This window comes from Falco rusticolus, chromosome 8, assembly GCF_015220075.1.
Source record: "Falco rusticolus isolate bFalRus1 chromosome 8, bFalRus1.pri, whole genome shotgun sequence".
NCBI classification, from domain to species: Eukaryota; Metazoa; Chordata; class Aves; order Falconiformes; family Falconidae; genus Falco; species Falco rusticolus.
The window spans coordinates 44618771-44638612 of NC_051194.1; the positions used below are offsets into that span (position 1 = coordinate 44618771).

A 19842-nucleotide genomic window follows, 5' to 3' on the forward strand; every position below is an offset into this window, starting at 1 on the left:
AAAAGGCTTCTTAGTTGTGATTATCATAGAATGGTTTGGGTTGGAAGGGACCTTAAAGATCATCTAGTTCCAACCCCCCTGCCATGGGTAGGGACACCTTCCAGTAGAAGGGGTTGCTCAAAGCCCCATCTGACCTGGCCTTGAACACTTCCAGGGATGGGGCATCTATAACTTGTCTGGGCAACCTATGCCAATGCCTCACCACCCTCGTAGTGAGGAGTTTCTTCCTTACATCTAATACAGAGCTACCCTCTTTCAGTTTAAGGCCATTACCCCTTGTCCTGTCACTCCATGCCCTTGTAAAAGGCCTCTCTCCAGCTTTCTTGTAGGTCCCCTTGAGGTACTGGAAGGCGGCAGTGAGGTCTCCCTGGAGCCTTCTCTTCTCCAGGCTGAACAACCCCAGCTCTCTCAGTTTGTCTTCATAGCAGAGGGGCTCCAGCCCTCTGATCATCTTCATTGAATCGAATCGTGTCATTTCAAATGACAAGAATGGCAGTAATAAGAATAAAGCCCAGAGCAGAGCAAAGAGCTGAATTACAATATTTCCAGCCATTTTCAATTATAAATATATTCTGTGAATATTGCTTCAAACTATTAGGTATCAATCAATGCATTTTATAGATTCATCCACTATCTGAGCACCTAAAAGTCTGAAGTTTCTTGATAAAAGGCTAGGGCTTGATACAAAATTTGGGAGACAAAATTCAGAATTGTTAGAGTTAAGTTATTTTATGGATCTTTTTCCCAGACCCTGCAACTCAATACTGCTGTGAACTCCAAACAGAAGCCAAGCTTCACTCGAGGAGTTTTGATTCTTATTTTCAGACTGTTGCTCCAAGTCAGATGGATTGTAAAAACTGCTAAGTTTTCACCCACCCTTTGTTATAAGCTACTCCTTCCTGCTTTACATAAACTATAGGAGAAAGTTTTCTCTAAGTATTTGTTGAAACGATGGCTAGCCAAGTACAGCCAAATACTAGCAAATACCAATACCCCATGCCAATTCCTAGGAAAATTAGTGTCATTAGTATTTAAATCCTCTGCCTGTAGAGAAGCCCTGGTCCAATATCCCAGAAGGATGAGCAGTCCTGACAGCTCAGTCACATCATCAGCTGCTCTGATATTGCCACGCCCAAGCACAGTGTCAGGCCAGTGTGAGGTGCAGATCAAATATAAGCAGATGGTAGCAGTCTGAATTTGCCTTCTTTTGGCATTTGCCATCTAGTGGGTGCTGGCAAACTGTGTGCTTCCTTCTCCCCTGGGCTGCTAGCAAGTATGTCTGATGCAGATCTCCAGTGGCAAGCTGAGATTTGATCTACCTCCCTGATTTTGGGAGGGGGCAAATTTATGAGCCGCAACGTGTTGTTTATAAAGTCATGATGGTTCAGGCACCACTACTTCCCCCTTGTGCCCTGGGCTTGCTTTCTGTATATCTGAATATGAAACACAGTGTAAAACTTTGCCACTAGCTATTCACCTTATATCTACTCAGTGCATAGTGGCTGAGGCTGAAAGTGTTCTGGGCATACAGCAAGCTATCTATGTGAGCAGAGCTGAAGTTTCATTTCAGTCACACCATCCGTCTGGAGCCTTGCCTAGCTGACTCCTGCTTGCTTTTCCTCAATTTCAAATAGGAATGGCTCATATTGGCTTTTCTCCATTATCTCTTTGCCCCATCTGTGTTGCTCCTTAGTACAAAACTAGCAAAATCCTTTGCAACCTAAGTAATCCTTTGCAAAACCCGAAAGGAGAAAAACATGACCTGAGTCACAAAATGAAAAAAAGGAGGCCTTCACATTGCTGCCTGATGTTAACAGAGCACATCAAAGCATGCCCCAAAATAGAAAAGCTATCTCAACATAATTCAGCTGAATTCCTCTCAGTTGTCTCTGAGATAGAGAAAAAAACCCAATCTTTGCAGTTTTCACCATTAGGACCATGTTTTGTTTAACATGCTACCTATATATTAAGGTTTTCATTTTACCAACATATTAAGGTATTAAAAGTTAAAAAGGATTAAACACACAGGAATTCTGACAGATGATAAAGGACAGGAGAGGAGTAGTTCTTCTATTTTATCTGTATGGGTACACCTTTATGATATGCTAATTTGTTAGATTGGAATGCCTTTGGGCTCAGTAATGAAACTGTCCTGACATCTGACAGCTCTAAGAAGACAATTTATGAGACCAAGCTCAGCATCTGATACATCCTTATGTAACCCTACAAGCAACATGAGGATTTTGTGGTATCATATAAATATACGTGAATTGACATTTAACCAATGGAATAAAATGTTCCAAACTCACTATGGGCAAGTGCTTATGTGTCGTTTGCCAGCTAATATGTTACTTACCTGGCTTTGCAATAGAAGGGCATGCAGGGAAGGTATTCCAATGCTCAAATCATTGATGAGAGCTCTGCCAGCTGCCAATGAGCCACAGCTGCAAGCCTGAAAAGAACCATTTGTGCACTAGTTAGGGTGATTATTTTTGTCATGAAGAAAATTTTCCATTATGCAAATGTACAAAGCTGTGCAATAACTCTTCATGTGGCTGTTTAGAGGGACAAACCTAGGCGAGTGAAAGAAGCTGCACCTCCTCGCTAAGTCAGCCCCGTGTATGTGACCATTTGGCAGGTCCTGTTCCTCTGTCATGCTCAGCCCAAGGGTGGATGGGGTAAAAGGCAGAAGCCTGGGAGCATGAGGGAACACGTTTGACAACTTTGAATCCTTTAAGTTCTTGCTAGTCCCATTGGTTTTAGGGGAAACTGCTGTTCTACCAATGAAGGCAAGCAAAGATCTACTGGATCTGCTCACACATGCACAAAGCAGCGCAGTTCTTGGTACTCTGTCCTGTAAAGCCCTTACCAATAATAACAGGGAGTCAGTTCCCTTTTCCAGTTTTCCTTCCGGGCCTGCTGAAGTCATGAGCCTGTCCCAACAGGTTAAGACACAAGAAACTGTATTTCCTGTCTTTGTCTTGCATTCACACCACTGAGAACTCTTTTCTGGAAGCGTTAGTGCGGTAAGAATAGGAAAGAGCTCAGGCTGCAAAATTAAAATTTTGCATTCAAATAGTGTATTCAAATAGTATTTCTCAAGGCCTTGTGCACATCAATCCACTATTACACGGATACCTACAGGAATCTTTGCTAGCAGTCCAACTGCTGACCACTGCACGTTTCAGGAATGCATCCTGCACACATCATGGACTGTGGCTACACAGTGACATCCTGGAGCCCTCCTGGGCACAGCAACAGCCCAGCTGTCCTAGAAGTTGCAAGGCCAGTGCCTGAGGCCTGGTAGATGCACATTTAAGCATCACAGAGTCTCTTTTTCTACCAGCCCCAGTTCCAATTATTTCATTGCAGTGAAAGGTGTGCACACAATATATACATTTGGGTTAAAAGGCATTTGGGTAACAGGAGACACATATTGCCAGATCCTACCTAGGAGTACTACAGTCTGAAATCTCATCTTTGCATATATTACATACCAGCCATGGACTTGTAGATGTGTGTAGCACTTTCAACCCTTCACCTGGAATCATCACAAAAATAAACCCTATGCTTGTACATACAGCCAATGCATTCAACTTAATATACTGCCTTTCATAGAGCTGCATACGATTGATTTTCTAACTATCATAGTTCTGTATTAGTGAACAATATTTAGAAGGGGCTGGTTTGAGAGTACATAAAGACTCCTTTCCTTCTGTCCTGAACTATAAATATTTCAGAATTTCAACATTAAAAATAAACTAGGATATTGATTCAGCAAGGTACTGACAGTTACTTCTAAGTGCTGAAGCACTGGATCGTGCTTATGTCTTTTTGATCCATAGCTGCTCCTGGACCTTACTGAAGTCAATGGCTCTGCTAAGGACTGTCCTTCCAGTCTCGGTGAAGGGAGCACTTATGCAAGCCCCATGTACATCAATGCTAAAAATAACAGGAAGTCACAACCCCAGACCACCTGCAAAACTGATTTGAACCCTGTATACGGGTAAACAGGTTTTCCAAGAGTAACAGCAAACACAAGGGTGATGTCCAGGTACTGCTTATGTTTTTTATACTGAAAATACAACTGCCAGACTACAAAAACAGTGCCAGGCTTGCGGCTGAGGCCATGGCATTCTCTTCCTGGGAAACAGTTGTTTCACTGGGCTGCAGAGTTGTGCTCTGCTGAATACTATGGCATAGCCTCCACACAGAAGCAAGAAAACACCGTACTTCTCTAGCTGACCTGCTGGTCTGATAATAGCACATCCTCTGAGGATATATCAAATGTGGTCTTGATCTCCATCACTTTTTAAACAGAAAACCCCCTGTGTGTGTGTTAATGTTGCACAGAAGATACCCCAGGTTTGCACAAGGGGATTCTGAAATGTAAACATTGTGTAACTTCTTAATGATACCTGTTTAGCTCTAGAGACACCAGATACAAAAAAGATTTCTAGGGAAAGCATTATCCCTTGATTTATGCATAGAATTTTACTGGCTTGGGAAACATAGCACAATGAAAAGATCACAAGGTGACTCAGTTACTTAGAGCAAAATAGAAAAAAAATATTTCTTCAACAGCAAGTTTCCCTTACATTCTGTTGGAGTTGAATATCTGAAATAAATAATGCAAGAACTTCACTTGTTCAGAGGATAATAATCTTAATTCAAAGGAATACTCAAGAAGCATGCATGAAGTTCAAAACTGAATACATGGAGGTACACAGAAAGCAAGGCTCATGCACTACACATGCCACTGACTCTTTGTGCTATAATGCATATGATCAGAAATAATAGGCTTAATAAGCAGCAAGGACGGCATGCTAGGAAAAAACTGGAGTATATTGCTTGGTAAGTAATGCAGCCTTCACTGATGGGCATCTTTAAGGATAAGGTGGACAAGTTTGTCAGGATATAAATAAACTTGAGCTAAACTTGGGTACTGGCAGAGACTGGAGAGCTTTTCAGGAACGCTTGCCTAGTAAGTGTGGAGGATCAAGTAAAACTTGTTTTTTTTGTGTGGAAAGGGCACCTGGAACTACATTGGCCTCAGGTGGTGGGTATATAATGCCAGGCCCCCAGGCTGGCTGGTGACTCAGGGGGAGCTCTGTTTATCTTACTAGATTCCTTTAATCAATCTGCGATCACAGACATGAAATTGCTGGATTATTCATTATCTCTGTGAAAATGTTTACAGTCTGATCTTTCCTACAAACACAACACAGCCCTCAACTCTACAATCCATGGCTACTGGAGCCGGGTAAGCTCCACGCCTCCGGAGAGGTATATACACCCCAAAGCTCAGGGCAGGGTTGCACTGGGACTGTGGAAGCGACAGTGCCCTGGCCCTGGCGACATGGCAGCCGGCAGCACAGGGTGCGAGACCGCCACCGCGGAACACGGCCACTCTGCGGTGCCAAGCACCTCGCCTGCGAAAGCAGGGGCCTCCCTCCGACCGCACTCGATAAGCAAGAAAAAATATTAAAAAAACACAGCCGTAATTGTGAATCTGTGTTTTAGACACCAAAAATCAGGAGACTCTCTTACCGCTCTGCCTCCAAATCTTGAGGCTGCCGGGTCTCCCTTCCCAACGCAACGCCCCACTTCTGGGAAAAAATCAGCAAGTCCTGAGGGCTCCTTGAAGAGAAGTAACTGTCCCGGAGACACCTCTCGCCCTTCCCGGCGGGCTGTTCCCGCCCTCCGCACAACACCTGGCGGGAGGGGGGGCGGGAGGGGGGGCGGGAGGGGGGGCGGGGCCACCGGCCGCCCAGCTGGGGCCCCTCAGGGCCACCGCGCGCCGAGGCTGAGCCTGGCGGGAGCCGCTTCAGCCCAGCAGGGCTGGGATCTGGAGCAGGGCTGGAGCTTGCCTGGGATCTGGAGCTTGCCTGGGATCTGGAGCAGGGCTGTGCACCTGGTTGGCTCCCCGCATGTCCCGCCAGGCCGGGAGAGCTGTGGGGTAGGGAAGACCGGCCTGGCCAGGCTAGTGGTGTGGGGTACTTAATTATTCTATTGGCTTTTTACTTGTAGTTAAGAGTTTGCTTTAAATAGCGAAGTGTAGCTCAGTGATATGGTTAGCTGATTGACCCTTACTTGAAATGCAAAAACACGCAATGAAAACCTTGAAATTTCAACTGTCATTGTTTATTACTGTTTTGGCTACATTCTCTACAATTTCAGCAGCATTTTAGAGAGACAGTAAATGTTTCTTATATACAATGAAAACAAAATGGCTTGCAACATCAGAAACAAGAGCAACAGTTTAACTGTACAATACTAAATGAAAACCTGTGGTACTATAGCCTCCTTCTTCTGTAACATGGACAAAATTACATATAGGTATTCAGCCTCAAGAATGGGATAGTAAAAAGAATAGTGAATGGGGGAGAGATACAATGTTCTGAAAAATAAGTTTCTACCATACAAGGCAGTTAGAAAATGTTTCACATTTTAAAATATCTGTACAAGCCACAAGAAACATTTCCTTGTTGATAGGAACTTCCAGAAACAGAGAATAACCATGAGTAACTTCTACATCTAGTATCAATGCGCTCTGCAGGTTGAGAACGCAATAAACTGACTTAAAGAACTGTACTGTATATTGCCGACACAGATCTGTTTTACATGCCTTGATTGTTAATGAATTACCTATTCTTAATCTCTCTATAACGTACAGTTGACTTGCACTTAAGGAGGTCATTTGATTCTTTCACAGAAGTAAAAGCAACGTCATTTAGCAGCAATTAAAAGCGCCTTGAGGGAGACTTAAAAAAAATACAATATCCAATTAGAAAAAGCCATACTTTAAACATTTGTACAGGAATAAGTTGCTGAAATTTAACTGAAAATGTGACATCTGTACAACAATTTACAATAGAGCTAGAAGGGAATTTATCATTATTCCTGCATAGAACATTATACATGGCCTGTTTTGCATTTGGTTTCATACTGTTGCTTGCTTTTATCAGAAGCCTGGAAAGTTTCACAAGTTTCAATACCACAGCAAGTATAGTATTTTTTAGAAAACCGAGTGGATTTCAAAATTAGCAATCTATTTGAGAAATAAGTACCAGGAATTCCATATCACCCTTCCAATCTAAATTCAGTGAAATACCACCATGGTTTTGGAGGTACAAGCCTGAGTTGCCAAATAAAATACTACAATTTTATCTGAGGAATCTGATACAGAACATCTCTTTGACCATCTCACTCTCCTTCCTTTGGTTTCAAAAGATCAATGTCTTGTAAAGATGGCAGTTTGTTTAGTTTACAACCAGGCACAGAATTTTTCCCGTGTTTTCAAATTTGCGCACTACCCTTTTTTATTTAAATAATGAAAAACTACCCTTCATGTTAGAACTTTCCAGTATCAACCAAATGTACTTTAAGTATTAAAAAGATTATTTACAATGTTCCCCAGAAAAAACTAAAAACCTTTTCTTCAGTCTTAAACACAGTATACCTGTTAAGAGTGTAACAGGCAGTGTCATCCTTCAATGTTTAAAGGTATTTCTCAGAAGGGTACATTTATTCACAGTCCATGATCCATTCCAATCATACAAATGACACTATGTAACAGGACTTCAGCCTGAAAACACAGTTATCAAACTTGTCCTGTGTAAAAACACTCAAATGCTTTCAAGCTCAAGTCTGCATCTGGAAACTACACAAAGGTATCATGCCATACTTCGGCTGGAGAAATTTCAGTACGAAATAATGCTTGAAGTAGGTGGTGTAGGGGATGCTGCTAGCCCAGTCATATGCAAGTTTCCTGAAGAATTTGATCTCCTCATATGAGGAAGAAGATAAGGATCATTAGCCAGCTGGTGGACATCAAATCTATCCTCTTTTCGGTATGCTAAACAGCGTCTGATAAAGGCCTAGGAAAGAAATGTAAAACATTACAATACTATTCCCAAATAATTATGTCTGCTTATAAGCAAACATGCATGTCCTCCAGGATAAACTGGTTCTAAACAAATTCATGTTTTTATGTAATTCAAATCATGACAGTGTAACATTTTACTACTGAGTCCAATGAAAAAATATAATGTCACAGCAGAAAAAAAAAATCAGCAAATTAATTGGCTTCAAATACTCACACTTCCAATGTGTATTTCCATGTTTAGGAACTATATTTACAAGTAAAACATGAGCATCTCACACAATTACAATGATGCATCCCTGAACAGCTTAGTAAAAACCAGCAGCAAACGTCAGAAGATTGAAGAAGTAGAAAGAAGCTCCATGGAACTTCTAAAACCTTTCAACTGTGTGGTAGATGAAGAACAGACAGAAGATGCAGGGACAGAATTTCAACACTTTAGTTGACCTTTGACAGCAGACATTGCCACATGTGCCATGACAGCATAGAGCAAAATATGGAATTTGGCAATGGTGGTTGCCATGTCCAATAGGCATTAGGTAACGAATAGACTATTTAAGAAACCACTACCTAGCTAGAACTCCTTTCCCAGGAAAAAAAAAACTTAATCCCATTTGCTTAAAAAATATTTAATCAATTGAAAAATTCTGTAGCTAGGACTGTTCTTGAGACACTACGTTATCCTACGATTAGGTCCATACAATGTACGCCAATCACTTTGTGCTGAAAGTTTCTGTCAAGTCTTATGTCTAGCATACCCAGAACATTTGGTCTCCTGAGAGCTTGGGCTTCAACATTTAATGATAGAAAATCCTTATTATTGCTACAGAACTGATTAGCACATCATTACTTAATTTAGAAATTAATTTAAAAGAATTACATATCTTTTATTTGATAAACCTGTTCAGCTCTTTGTTCTTTGCTCCAATTAAAAACTGCAGATTAAAGGAAAAAAAATCTGTGATAAAAGTTCCTAAGAATCCTGCTAGAATTTACTTCTATCATTTACATATCCAGCACGAACAACGCACAAAACAAAAATCATGCACATCTGTTAATATATATTCAGATGTTTGTGCATATTATGGATTTTAATGAAATTCTTCACAATAAATCCCTTCATAATGAATGAATTGTTAAGATTTGTTTGCAATATACTCAGAGTAAAAGTTTGTGTCTAAAATGTTTTTAAAATGCTTCATGCTTCTGTGGCAGTGTGGACACATTACTGTAATGCAAAGGAGAACATTGCACAAAGTAGGAAAAAGTGAGGAAGATCAAAGGACAGTTACAGTCTGAAAACTAACTAACAACGTAATTTCAGGTTCCGTATTTATTTCATCTCCATGTTTTCCCAATCAGAATTTCAGTTTACAATCTGTTATTTTCCAACAGCCAGGCCTATAAATCTGAAAGGCAATTTGGATTCTACACAGTCATCATAAATAGAATGAATTTACAAGTTAGCTTGAAATTGTTTTATACCATTTTCACCAGAGAATAATTTCTCCCTCTCTCTTACAGCTATCGTGACAATGTTAATAAAAGTAGAGAACACTGAAAGCTTATTTTAGTCTTTCAAACAAACAAACAGAATATGGAATACACAGAGAATGTAAAATAAGTTGCCAATTTTCCATGCTGAACTGTCTACTCTTTCCCAACCTCCTCTATATAAAAAATTACTAATGACAAAGAAACACAAAGTTAAAGGACAGGGATATAAACTGTTAACATGTAATGTTATCAGTTATATGATGCATATTTGTCAACTGCATTCAAGGGACAGAATTTTTCCAAATAGGAATCAAGAAACAAAACCAGCAAATAAAAACCTCAACCAAACAAAAAACCCAGGACACACTACAATTCTTCAACCAAAAATCTCATAACCTTAACTGCAACTCGCTCACTAACACCACTTCTAGAGAATATAACCCATGGAAATACACCATGAATTGTAACAGCATACTTATGTACCCAAATGACTGACCTTCTTGGGAAGTTACAGCCTCTAGAAATAGGTTTCCTTTCCTTTATATCTTTAGAAGCTAAACCTTAACATTGCTGAATTTTTGCAGCTTGTGTCCCAGATCTAAGTATGTCTAATTAGTTGCCGAAACTTGAACAGGCATTCTACTATCCTGGCATTTTTTTCAATGAGCACATCTCTACTGCATCTGGCCATGAATGTATCTTTCAAAAACTGGGAGAGTTTTAAAAACTAGTAACACATATACAGTTTTCTTCCACATTCACAGACTTGGATTTGTGTTACGAATGCTCACAGCAGCAATCATTTGGGAAACCACCTTAAATCTGTTTCTGAATAGCTGGTCTATGGAGATGAGTTTGATACTAGATATGATTCAGAATAAGATTTTTAAATACACGAAACATTGCCATCCACACCTTTGTGGCAGATCAACTATTTTGGCAGTCTTACCTCCTGAATCAGCATAAACAGGATCTTACAGATTCTTAAGAATTTATCTTTCTAAACTCAGCTTTCAGTTAATACACAAATACTATGACCTTTCAAGGAGAAGAGTGTTATCAGGCATATCCTCCAGGTATTTGGTAGTCAAATAGTTCTTCAAGCCAATAAGGCTGCAGAGAATAACATTCACTATTTTCAGAAAAGCTCGTTACTGTTAGAAGTATTTCACAAGAACTTCTAGCGAGACAGCCTGAGTGAGACACATAAGCTCCTCTGGGAAAAAGCAAAGCAGACAATTTTTTAGGCGGCCTACTTTAAAAATGCTTGAAATTTTCTGGAAAACATATATATATATATATAGTCTTGCCTCGAAATACATGATTTTGTGAAGTCCCCGAATAAGTTTGCTTAAATAAAAACATAAAAATACTAGTTCTCCATCATGATTCTCTATATATTTAGTTACTCCATCACACAGCATTAAGTTAATTACACCTGAATCCTTTGTGATGAATGTTTTAACTGTTAATATGGAGTTCATATGAAAAGTTACCTTGGCTTCATTGCTTACAACAGGTTTCACAGGGAACTGAACTTCTGTGGCTTTTAATATTGTGTTTTCTTGTAAGATATCTTGCTGTGATTGATTGTGGCCAAATGGCTGAAAAATAAGCACATGATTTTCTTCATGAGAGTTATCCAACTACTCATAAACTTCATAAATATTTATGCTATAGTAAATTGTTGCAGTGTTAATACAAACTGCTAACTATTCTGTAAATAAGAAAGCTTCACTCCAGATTTTCTACATTTCTTGCAATATCAATGCACACCATCAAAAAGTAACACAAGTGATTTTCCACACAGATTCATGTCTTTATGACTATAATTCACATCTACCAGAATCAGACATTTACACTAGAACTCTTAACATTTTCAAACAACATTCTCCTTACCTTTCTACCATAAAGGCATTGGAAAAAGATTACTCCAACTGACCATACGTCAACCTTATTAGAAATCTTTGGTGGCTCCTTGCCAACTACAAAACACTCTGGAGGCAAGTACCTGGAAAACAAAATGCAAAACATGGATCTCAGTGTCTGCAAGTAGAAGTACAGCATCACTAAAACTTGTTCAAATATGAAATTATATAAACACTTCATGTACATATCTCTGACATTCTAACAAGATATTCTGACAACTGTACAGCTGCCTTATGAGCCACATTCCAACACCTTGCACGCCCACCAAAACTGACATTACAGGCATTCCAACACCTTGCACACCCATCAGAACTGACATTACAGTTTTTTATGTAGTCAGTCAGTCAAATAGAGGGTTTATTTCAAGCACAAATACTAACATTCTTTACTTAAATCAGTAATTATCACTTTTTTTTTTTTAAAATGGGATCCTAGGTTAAATAGGAACCTTCTCTATCTATCGGAGCAAGAAAAGATGAAAGCCACATAGGGTATTTTACAGCAAGACCCGGTTAGGAATCAAAGATAATGTAGCTGTGGCTTAAAGACCCTTTACTTAATTTTTTAGTAAGAGAGGACATTAACCAGAGGAGTATATGAGACAAAGATGATTGTTATTTCCATTCCTGTAGTTTGCAGGAAGCCATACTTCAAGAGCCGAAAGTTGAGGCAGTTCCTGTGCCATTTTTGAATTACAAAAGAACTGGTGAAATGGAACCTCCTTTAAAAACTAAATGAAACCTCCCAAACATATCAATATGGGGGCAGTTAAATATTATTGACTGTAGTATCTAGAACAGAAAAAGATATAAAAGTTGTTAGAGCAACTAAAACCCATTAGAGCAACTAAAACTCAGACATTCTTCCATCAACAGCATACAAGGCTTTCAAAGAAATTTTGAAGAAATATTTGTGGAAATGGAAATAAGCAGAAAAATGAGATAAGAATGTAACACAAATTTGAATTTCACACAGTATCACCAAATCTCTTCTGAATACTCATGTACAATTCTGATTACAACAATCAAGAAAAATGAGCTTAAAGTGATGCAAGTGCAAAGAAAAATACTAAAATGATCTCAAGAATAGAGAGCCTACAACTCACGGGAAAAAAAATTGAAGGCTATAAAAACACCAAGGAGCAGTACTACGAGGGGAAACAACCTACTTCAGGGAGGACAGTACTGGCACAGGAACAAACAAGTATAAACTGGCCACAAATAAACAGAGTCTGTAAATTAGAGGATTAGGTTTCTAATGATCAGAGAACTGAGGTTATGGAACACACTTCATATCAGATTACTGGGGACAAAACATTAAATGTAATCAAACGCCTGTAAGTTTACAGAAGAGATTATGTGACCTAACTGCATGGAAAGACAGGTAGCCAGACCCAGCGACTGAGGAAACCCCTTCCAGAACTATGCTGCTGACAGTTTGTGCAATCTACTCTGAACAGACTCATCCCCCACCTCAAACTCACTCAAGATACTTCCTTCCTTAATGAAGATTTTATGCTTAGAGAAAGTGTGGATTCAAAATGCAAAGATTCATCGTGAACCTATAATGGTCACAGACCTTTTTTGATCTTAGTTTACAGCACCACTAGGTGCCTGTAGCATTTTAGATGAAATTGAAAGGCCAAAATTTTTTTACATACATTCCTACACTACAATATTTAAATTGTTGTTTAAATAGAAAGAATAGCAAAAGCCTAACACTTCCAAAATGCTTCAATTTGAACAATCATCTTTTTGCATCGTCTGCACATTGGTATTTGTGCAAGAGTATGTGTGTTTTCTTTTCTAAAGCATCTGAGGGAAAAGGCAAACATTTTATCACATGCAACTTCCAAATATGGGAAAAGTTGCAGAGGAAATGGAATGAAACTGGCTTCTCCATTTAGGGTTAGGTTTCAGCTCCTGACCCTGAGCTTGCTACAGGCAGAATGAAAAGAAAAAGAGAAATGAATTCACAAGTAATAACCTGGCCAATATAGGCTTTCTATTCCACCCACCCAGACACAGCTACCATGCACACAGGCTCAAAGAGCTACTGTGCCATGAAGAAGCTGTATCCTTAGAGAGCAAATTCTAGAAAGCTTTTCTGCAAGCAATGAAATGCTTATTGTCATTCCAGCTCTGTAGGCAGCTCTAAAACTTCAGGTTTTTGGACAAGCATGCAAGTGCACACAGAAAACAAATCAGAGCTGCTGAGCTGTCATTAACCTTTAAGATGGAAGAGTAAATACTCTTTTGTCCTAAGGACATTACCTGCTGGTAATCCCTGCTCTAAGATTTCCAAGGACTAAGCACCCACACTTAAATCATCATAGCTCTGTCAAACATCTTCAACCACCCGCAGCCAAAGATTAAACACCTGCTTCTTCAGGGAAACGATGTTTCCAAGTCATAGTGATCATCTACACATTTTTTTATACATCTATAAAACCAAACAACACATACTCACACTCTCTTATCTTACTTGTTATGTTACCATTCTAATACTTGGGAATATCAACATTCACAGCACTGCACAAAAATCTTTGTTTCTCATCCATGTTAGTATTTTTAATCCTAGCTCTCTCTCCAAATTGGCTTTGTAAGAGCTTTTATGAAATCTAAACAATGACCCAGAGTCTAAACAGCAAAATCAAACCAAGCATTACCAGTAAGTTCCTGCTCCCTGTGAAGTTAAATCCATTCCATCCACACCATAGCTATCATCATCCATTATTTTGGACAGGCCAAAATCCGTAATTTTTATTTCTCCACATGCTGTTCCATCCACAAGAAGGATATTACCTATCCAGGGGAAAAAAAATACTTACTTAAAAAAGATAATAGAATGCTTTATTGTCAAAACCAGGTACAATTTTCAGAAATATCTAACTTCATGAAGGTTAAGTGACAACTTTACATCATCTTTATATCCTCAAGTCCACAGTAACTTGACTATGACACACTTCAGTGCAGTCTTGGGAACTCTAGGTTATCATCATGATCTCAAATGGCTTCCTCAGCTGGGAAGCGGCTGGACAGTGAGGAAATATCAAAATGTAGTAATAAAACACCAAAACATAGCAGCATATCAGTTACAATCAAGTTTCACATTTTTCTGCACAGAATATATCCTACACTATGGGTTTCAGGGTTTGCATATGCCACAAAATTGTGCCAAGAAACTGCTGCCATACTATGAATCGTACTCCACGCATCAAAGTTGTGCAATAATTTCTTGATGTGAAAGTTATTTGATAAAGTTCCTCTGAGAACAGAAATTAATGAGACTAAGAATACACTCTGTACAATTCCATAATATGCCAGAAATCTGTATGAACAATTTATTATACAGCAGCAAGCAAACAGGCTGGCACTGAGTTACATTACAAACCCCACACCTGGAAGTGTAGCAGACTAAAGTACATAAAGAATACAAGCATCATTCATGCAAGGTGGTAAAACAAAGGCATGGAATCAAGACAGAATATATCGTTTATGACAATGCTTATTATTAATTGTAAAGAATACTTCTGTAAAGTCCTGTTTTGAAGTGCTTATGCTAGGATGCTGAAAGTGATTGATTACCTATTTCAATCCTTCACAGGTTAAGAAATACCCAAGGGAAAAATTATTTACACACCAGCATTCCACAACGATCAGACAGGACTGAGTCAACTAATGAACTGATTACAGTGCTAAATACCAGTATATGCATCTATGTGCTATATGATTTTTTTTACAAATTCAAATCAAAATAATATGAAGCAGAAAAGTTACGACAAACTTTTTTCCAAAGAAAAGACAGATGATTTTGGCAATAGAACTAGAAAGAAAAGTACACGCTTTTTTCAGTTGCTTACAATAAGCTTGACGTACAAAGGTAATTTTGGTATTTCCAGGCACGAATTACAAAGAAAATAAAGGATGATAAAAAAAAGGTTACATTTTCAATCGTAACATTCCTCATTTACCTGGTTTAAGATCATAGTGTATAATAGGGGGCTTGATCTCATTGAGATACCGTAGTGCATTTACTATTTGCATTACAATGGACCTAGCTTCCTTCTCTGACATCAATTTATGTTGCTTGAGATAGAAATCCAAGTCATTGCCTTCACAGTATTCTAACACCGTGCAAAACCTACAGCAGAATTCAGAGAGACAAAATTAAATAACATATCAAACTGCACAATGAGAAATGTAGATGTGACAACCCAGTTTGATACTGGCAAGTTTAAGAATGGCTGCCTGAATATTGAACTATATGAATGAAATTGTTAATAGAACACATGGCATAACTATTGGCTTACGGAAACTGACATCAATCAGAATATTCATACTTACCAAAAGAGAAAATGCATCCATACTGAAGAGAGGTTAACAAAACCCCCCTCCACTTATTTATGTAGGCTTGTTTCTAAATAGAAAAATATATTCACTGTTCCTTAAGATATGCCATCATTTCATGCAAAGAGGTGCAGCCCTGTGACTATGGGCTACACTTAGGGTGATAAATGCTTCTGATGTCATTTAATCTTGGAAACTTGTCTAAGCTACAGCAACCTTTCAGAGCTGCTCTGCAGCAGCCCTTGCTCTACCCAAAAATATTACAGCACATCCCTTACACCCTCACGACATCCTGTAGGGCTTGCTAGTCAAGTGTTGCAAAACTGTTTTCAACACTTCATAGAAGGTCTGCAATATTTAGCTGAGAGAAAATCCTGCAACTAGTGTGTTTGGGGTTTTTTTTGTTGTTTTTGTTTTTTGTTTTTTGTTTTTTTTTTTTAATGTCCCCTCAAGGAAACCCTAAATGCTTTGGCTGAAAGCAAGAACATACTTTTGTTCAAATAATCTTCATTTCTGTTTATCTAGTACACACCACTAAAATCCTTGCCAAGTTCTAGAAAATGTATCATTTTATGTACTTACGTATCTGTATCCAGGGAGAAGTAGTCATACAGTTTAACTATCCGGGGGTGATCCAGTTCTTTGTGTATTCTATATTCTCTGCAGGCATGTCTAAAAGAAGACGGATATATTAACCTTCTACAAACAATAAAATGCTATTCAATTTAACATATGAAGCGTAAGTCATTAATATTTACTTGTGGTAGTTTTCTTTCTTTTCATCCCTCCAGCTTTTGTTAAGCTGGTGAATCTTCACAGCAGCATATCTTTGTTCATAAAGATCAAAAGCCTAAAAAAGAAACCCCAAAATATGGGAAAGTTATAACCAAAGATGATAAAAATAACACCCAATAAAGAGAGGAAAAAACCTGGCATTTAATTCACAAGTCTATTGTAATGTTACCTCTCTCCACACGTTAATCGAAGTTTGCTCAACCAGTGTTTAAAGAGTATACTACATTACAATCCTTCTGCTTATTTAGATTCCCTCCCTCCCCTCAAAAATGAAATGTAAAAATATATACGTGGCTCAAACATCAGATATAGCAGACCCAACACACTCTACCTTGTATACTTCACTGAAGCCACCTCGGCCAAGTAAATGGAGTAACAAATACCGTTCATTCAATGTGGGGTGATCTTTAAATCTACAGAGAGAAAAAAAAAAGATTTAATTCTAATTAAGTTATACAAATAAAGAGTCTAAAATTTAAACGTCTTAGCATTACTTCTCAAATGGAGGTTTCTTTTTACTAGCAGTATTTAATATGCTGACACCATGACTAACCTTATGGCAAACAATGTGACCGATTTCATACTTTTTGACTATTCTGTGTACAAGTGCTATCACAATACCATTGTCAAATCAGTCAATTCTGGTAAACTTTTTGTTATTTCTTTCTATTTTTGCCAGAAAAACATCCTTACATTTAAACATGTGGTACACGGACACTTTCTTTGTTGTGCCAAATTTTAAAGCAGCCTCAAACTTCAGCTTTCTGGAACAGACAAGGAGGGTATTCTTCCCATTTCACATGAAACAGGACCATATCTGTTGAACATACCTGCTTCTTTTTAACAAAAATGAATTCTATATAACACTAAGAAGTTAACAAACAATGAACAGCAATATGGGGAAAACACACCAAAGGACTGACTATCTGCTTTTACTCTAATCAAAACCAAGAAAACACTCCTTCCAAACACAAAATGATGCTGTGGGACTGAGCAAAGGACCATAGTCTCCTGAAATGTGCTGAAGACAAAAATACATCCTTCCATCCAACCAGGGGAAGGGAAGCGAATACTCACCATATTCCTAATGCAATGATAAGACAAATACACTCATGAATCTAGGGCCAGCTGCCAATTAAATTCCATAGAAAACTTTAAGGAAGGGTTTAGAGCTAGTCTGGCAATAGGCTATCCCACCCTTCCATGTTCCCTACAGTTCTGGAGGCATGGTCATAGCTAGTAAAGTGTTTGAAGGAAAATGCATATTCTTGCTTTCTGTGCCCCTTAAAAAATAAAGCTTTCCCTTTCCTCACTACGAAAATACATATTTCAATGTTAAAGGAATTTCTTTACAAAATCCTGAACAGTAAGTAATGCACTCAGAAATAACAAATTTAGAGAGAGCAACATTAGGCAATTGATGTCATCTGACCAGTAGCTCAATTCTTTAAAACCACACTTGACAAATTTAGATTCTTATTTTCTTAGTCCTTCTATTACATGTATGCTTCTAGTAGGGCCAATCTTGTGAACCTTACCACCTCCCCTCTCCACTGCTGCTTTTGCGACCGTGTGTGGCTCTCCATGGCTCAGGACCTGCACCTTGCAGGTAGTCCCAGCATCACACGGACTCTAAATCCAGACAGTGAAACCCTAACCCACACTCTCAACTTGTCCTGTTATCCCAGTGCAGTGGGGTAAAGATCACACGCAGACATACAAATTTACCCATCTCTAAACTGGGCAATTTTCCTATGGCTGGAAATACCTCCTATGTCAAGGCTGGAACCCTGAACAGGTGAGTCTGCTGCCTACTGCATATGGGACACTTGGGGAGGGCGTACATGAGCAAGAGATGTAGAAGGGAATGTTGCTAGAACAAGAAAGAGGGCTCCGCATCTGGAAGCTGAAAACCCAACAGGATTTGAGTCAGGACCCAACAGCTGCTCTACTTCAGAACCCTCCCTCTTACCAAGTGCCGAAGTTGCCAAGATGTGTTAGTAAAAACTGCAGGGACCCAGACCTAAAATACCACTCTACTGCTTCTATATTCTACATTATGAGTGTAAGCTGCAGCTTGGCCACTCCGTAAACCCTCAAGTCTAAACTCCCACAAAACCACAAACACACAGCTTAAAGCTTTTTGTTCTGTACCATGAAATGTGTCAACACTGACTGCAGAAAATGAGCACTGAAACTGCAGTATTCTGCTTGTCCATGACCTGGAACTCTGCTTTCAACTGGGACTGTAATTTGGACATTCTCTGCCCCACATATGAAATGTTTACACAGTCAAAGCCTGTCCTTTTTCTGTGGCATTTACTACTTCATGAAGGATACCCCCCCCCTTTTTTTTTAAAAAAAACCACCTTCTTTTAATGCAAATATATAAGATTAAAAAAGGTTATAATTTAACCTGCAAAGAATGGCTTGTTTATTTGTTGTAGGGCATTTATTTTTAAAAGAAAGTATTCTGCCATTGAATTCCAAGCATCAACAGCCACTATTTTTCACATCCAAAATACAACACCAGTTTAGCTACCAATTAGCACTAAATGGTAACAAAAATTTTCTGTATTCCTGCAGGGTAGGTATGGGGACCACTGAAACAACTGAGCACAATTTCACATCTTGTTGCTTTAACGTTTAAGTCTTTCTGTATATATAATTCTACTGTGTCTAAAAAGTAAAAAAAATAAAGTTGAATCCTGAAGTCTTAAGGCTACTGTTTCACAAATATTTACTACCGCAGAAAGAAAGAAGCCCAGTCCCATCATCTCCTTCCCCCTGGCTGCTCATTCCATCCTTGCATTGCCCTCTCTCCTCACAGCAGCACAAAACATTTCTGCAGCTGGGGCAAAGAACTACACAAGGAAATTGATCTGGGGTTAAAATGAATCCAGAAAAAGAAACCACAGGAGCTGGTTTTCACAGAATCACAGGATGGTCAGGGTTGGAAGGGACCTCTGGAGACCATCTAGTCCAATCCCCTGCTCAAGCAGGCTCTCCTAGAGCAGGTTGTACAGAATGAGAATGACATCCAGGTGGCTTTTGAATGTCTCCACAGAACAAGCCTCTGCAACCTCTCTGGGCAGCCTGCTCCAGTGCTCCGTTACCCTCAAACTAAAGAGGGTTTTCCTCATATTCAGGTGGAACTTCCTGTGTTGCAGTTTGTGCCCACTGCCCCTTGTTGCTTGCCACTACTGAAAAGAGCCTGGCCCCATCCTCCTGACACTTGCACTTAAGGTATTTGTAGACAGTAATAAGATCACCTCCTCCAGTCTTCTCCAGGCTAAATAGGCCCAGGTCTCAGCTCTTCCTCATAAAGGAGACACTCCAGTCCCCGAGCCATCCTCATCACCCTCCGCTGGCCCCTCTCCAGCAGAG

At 39.1% G+C, this 19842-nt stretch overlaps 1 protein-coding gene and 1 long non-coding RNA gene across 6 annotated transcripts in view; both read right to left on the reverse strand.

Annotated features, from left to right (window-relative positions):
• The window catches only part of LOC119152266, an 18455-nt gene extending 12746 nt beyond the window's left edge, over positions 1-5709 (reverse strand). The window contains exons 1-2 of the long non-coding RNA XR_005105743.1: positions 5551-5709; positions 2357-2452 (exon numbers count right to left, since the gene is read on the reverse strand). This is a non-coding gene — a long non-coding RNA (uncharacterized LOC119152266). The remainder of the gene's footprint in view (positions 1-2356; positions 2453-5550) is intronic.
• Positions 5710-6122: 413 nt separating this feature from the next.
• The window catches only part of TLK1 (tousled like kinase 1), a 70718-nt gene continuing 56998 nt past the window's right edge, over positions 6123-19842 (reverse strand). For all 5 annotated transcript variants that reach the window (XM_037397028.1, XM_037397030.1, XM_037397026.1 and 2 more), the window contains 8 exons: positions 16787-16868; positions 16419-16510; positions 16243-16332; positions 15285-15454; positions 13980-14115; positions 11282-11393; positions 10879-10986; positions 6123-7880 (listed from right to left, as the gene is read on the reverse strand). In XM_037397028.1, the coding sequence (XP_037252925.1) occupies positions 7704-7880; positions 10879-10986; positions 11282-11393; positions 13980-14115; positions 15285-15454; positions 16243-16332; positions 16419-16510; positions 16787-16868 (967 nt within the window). In that variant the 3' untranslated portion in view covers positions 6123-7703. The remainder of the gene's footprint in view (positions 7881-10878; positions 10987-11281; positions 11394-13979; positions 14116-15284; positions 15455-16242; positions 16333-16418; positions 16511-16786; positions 16869-19842) is intronic.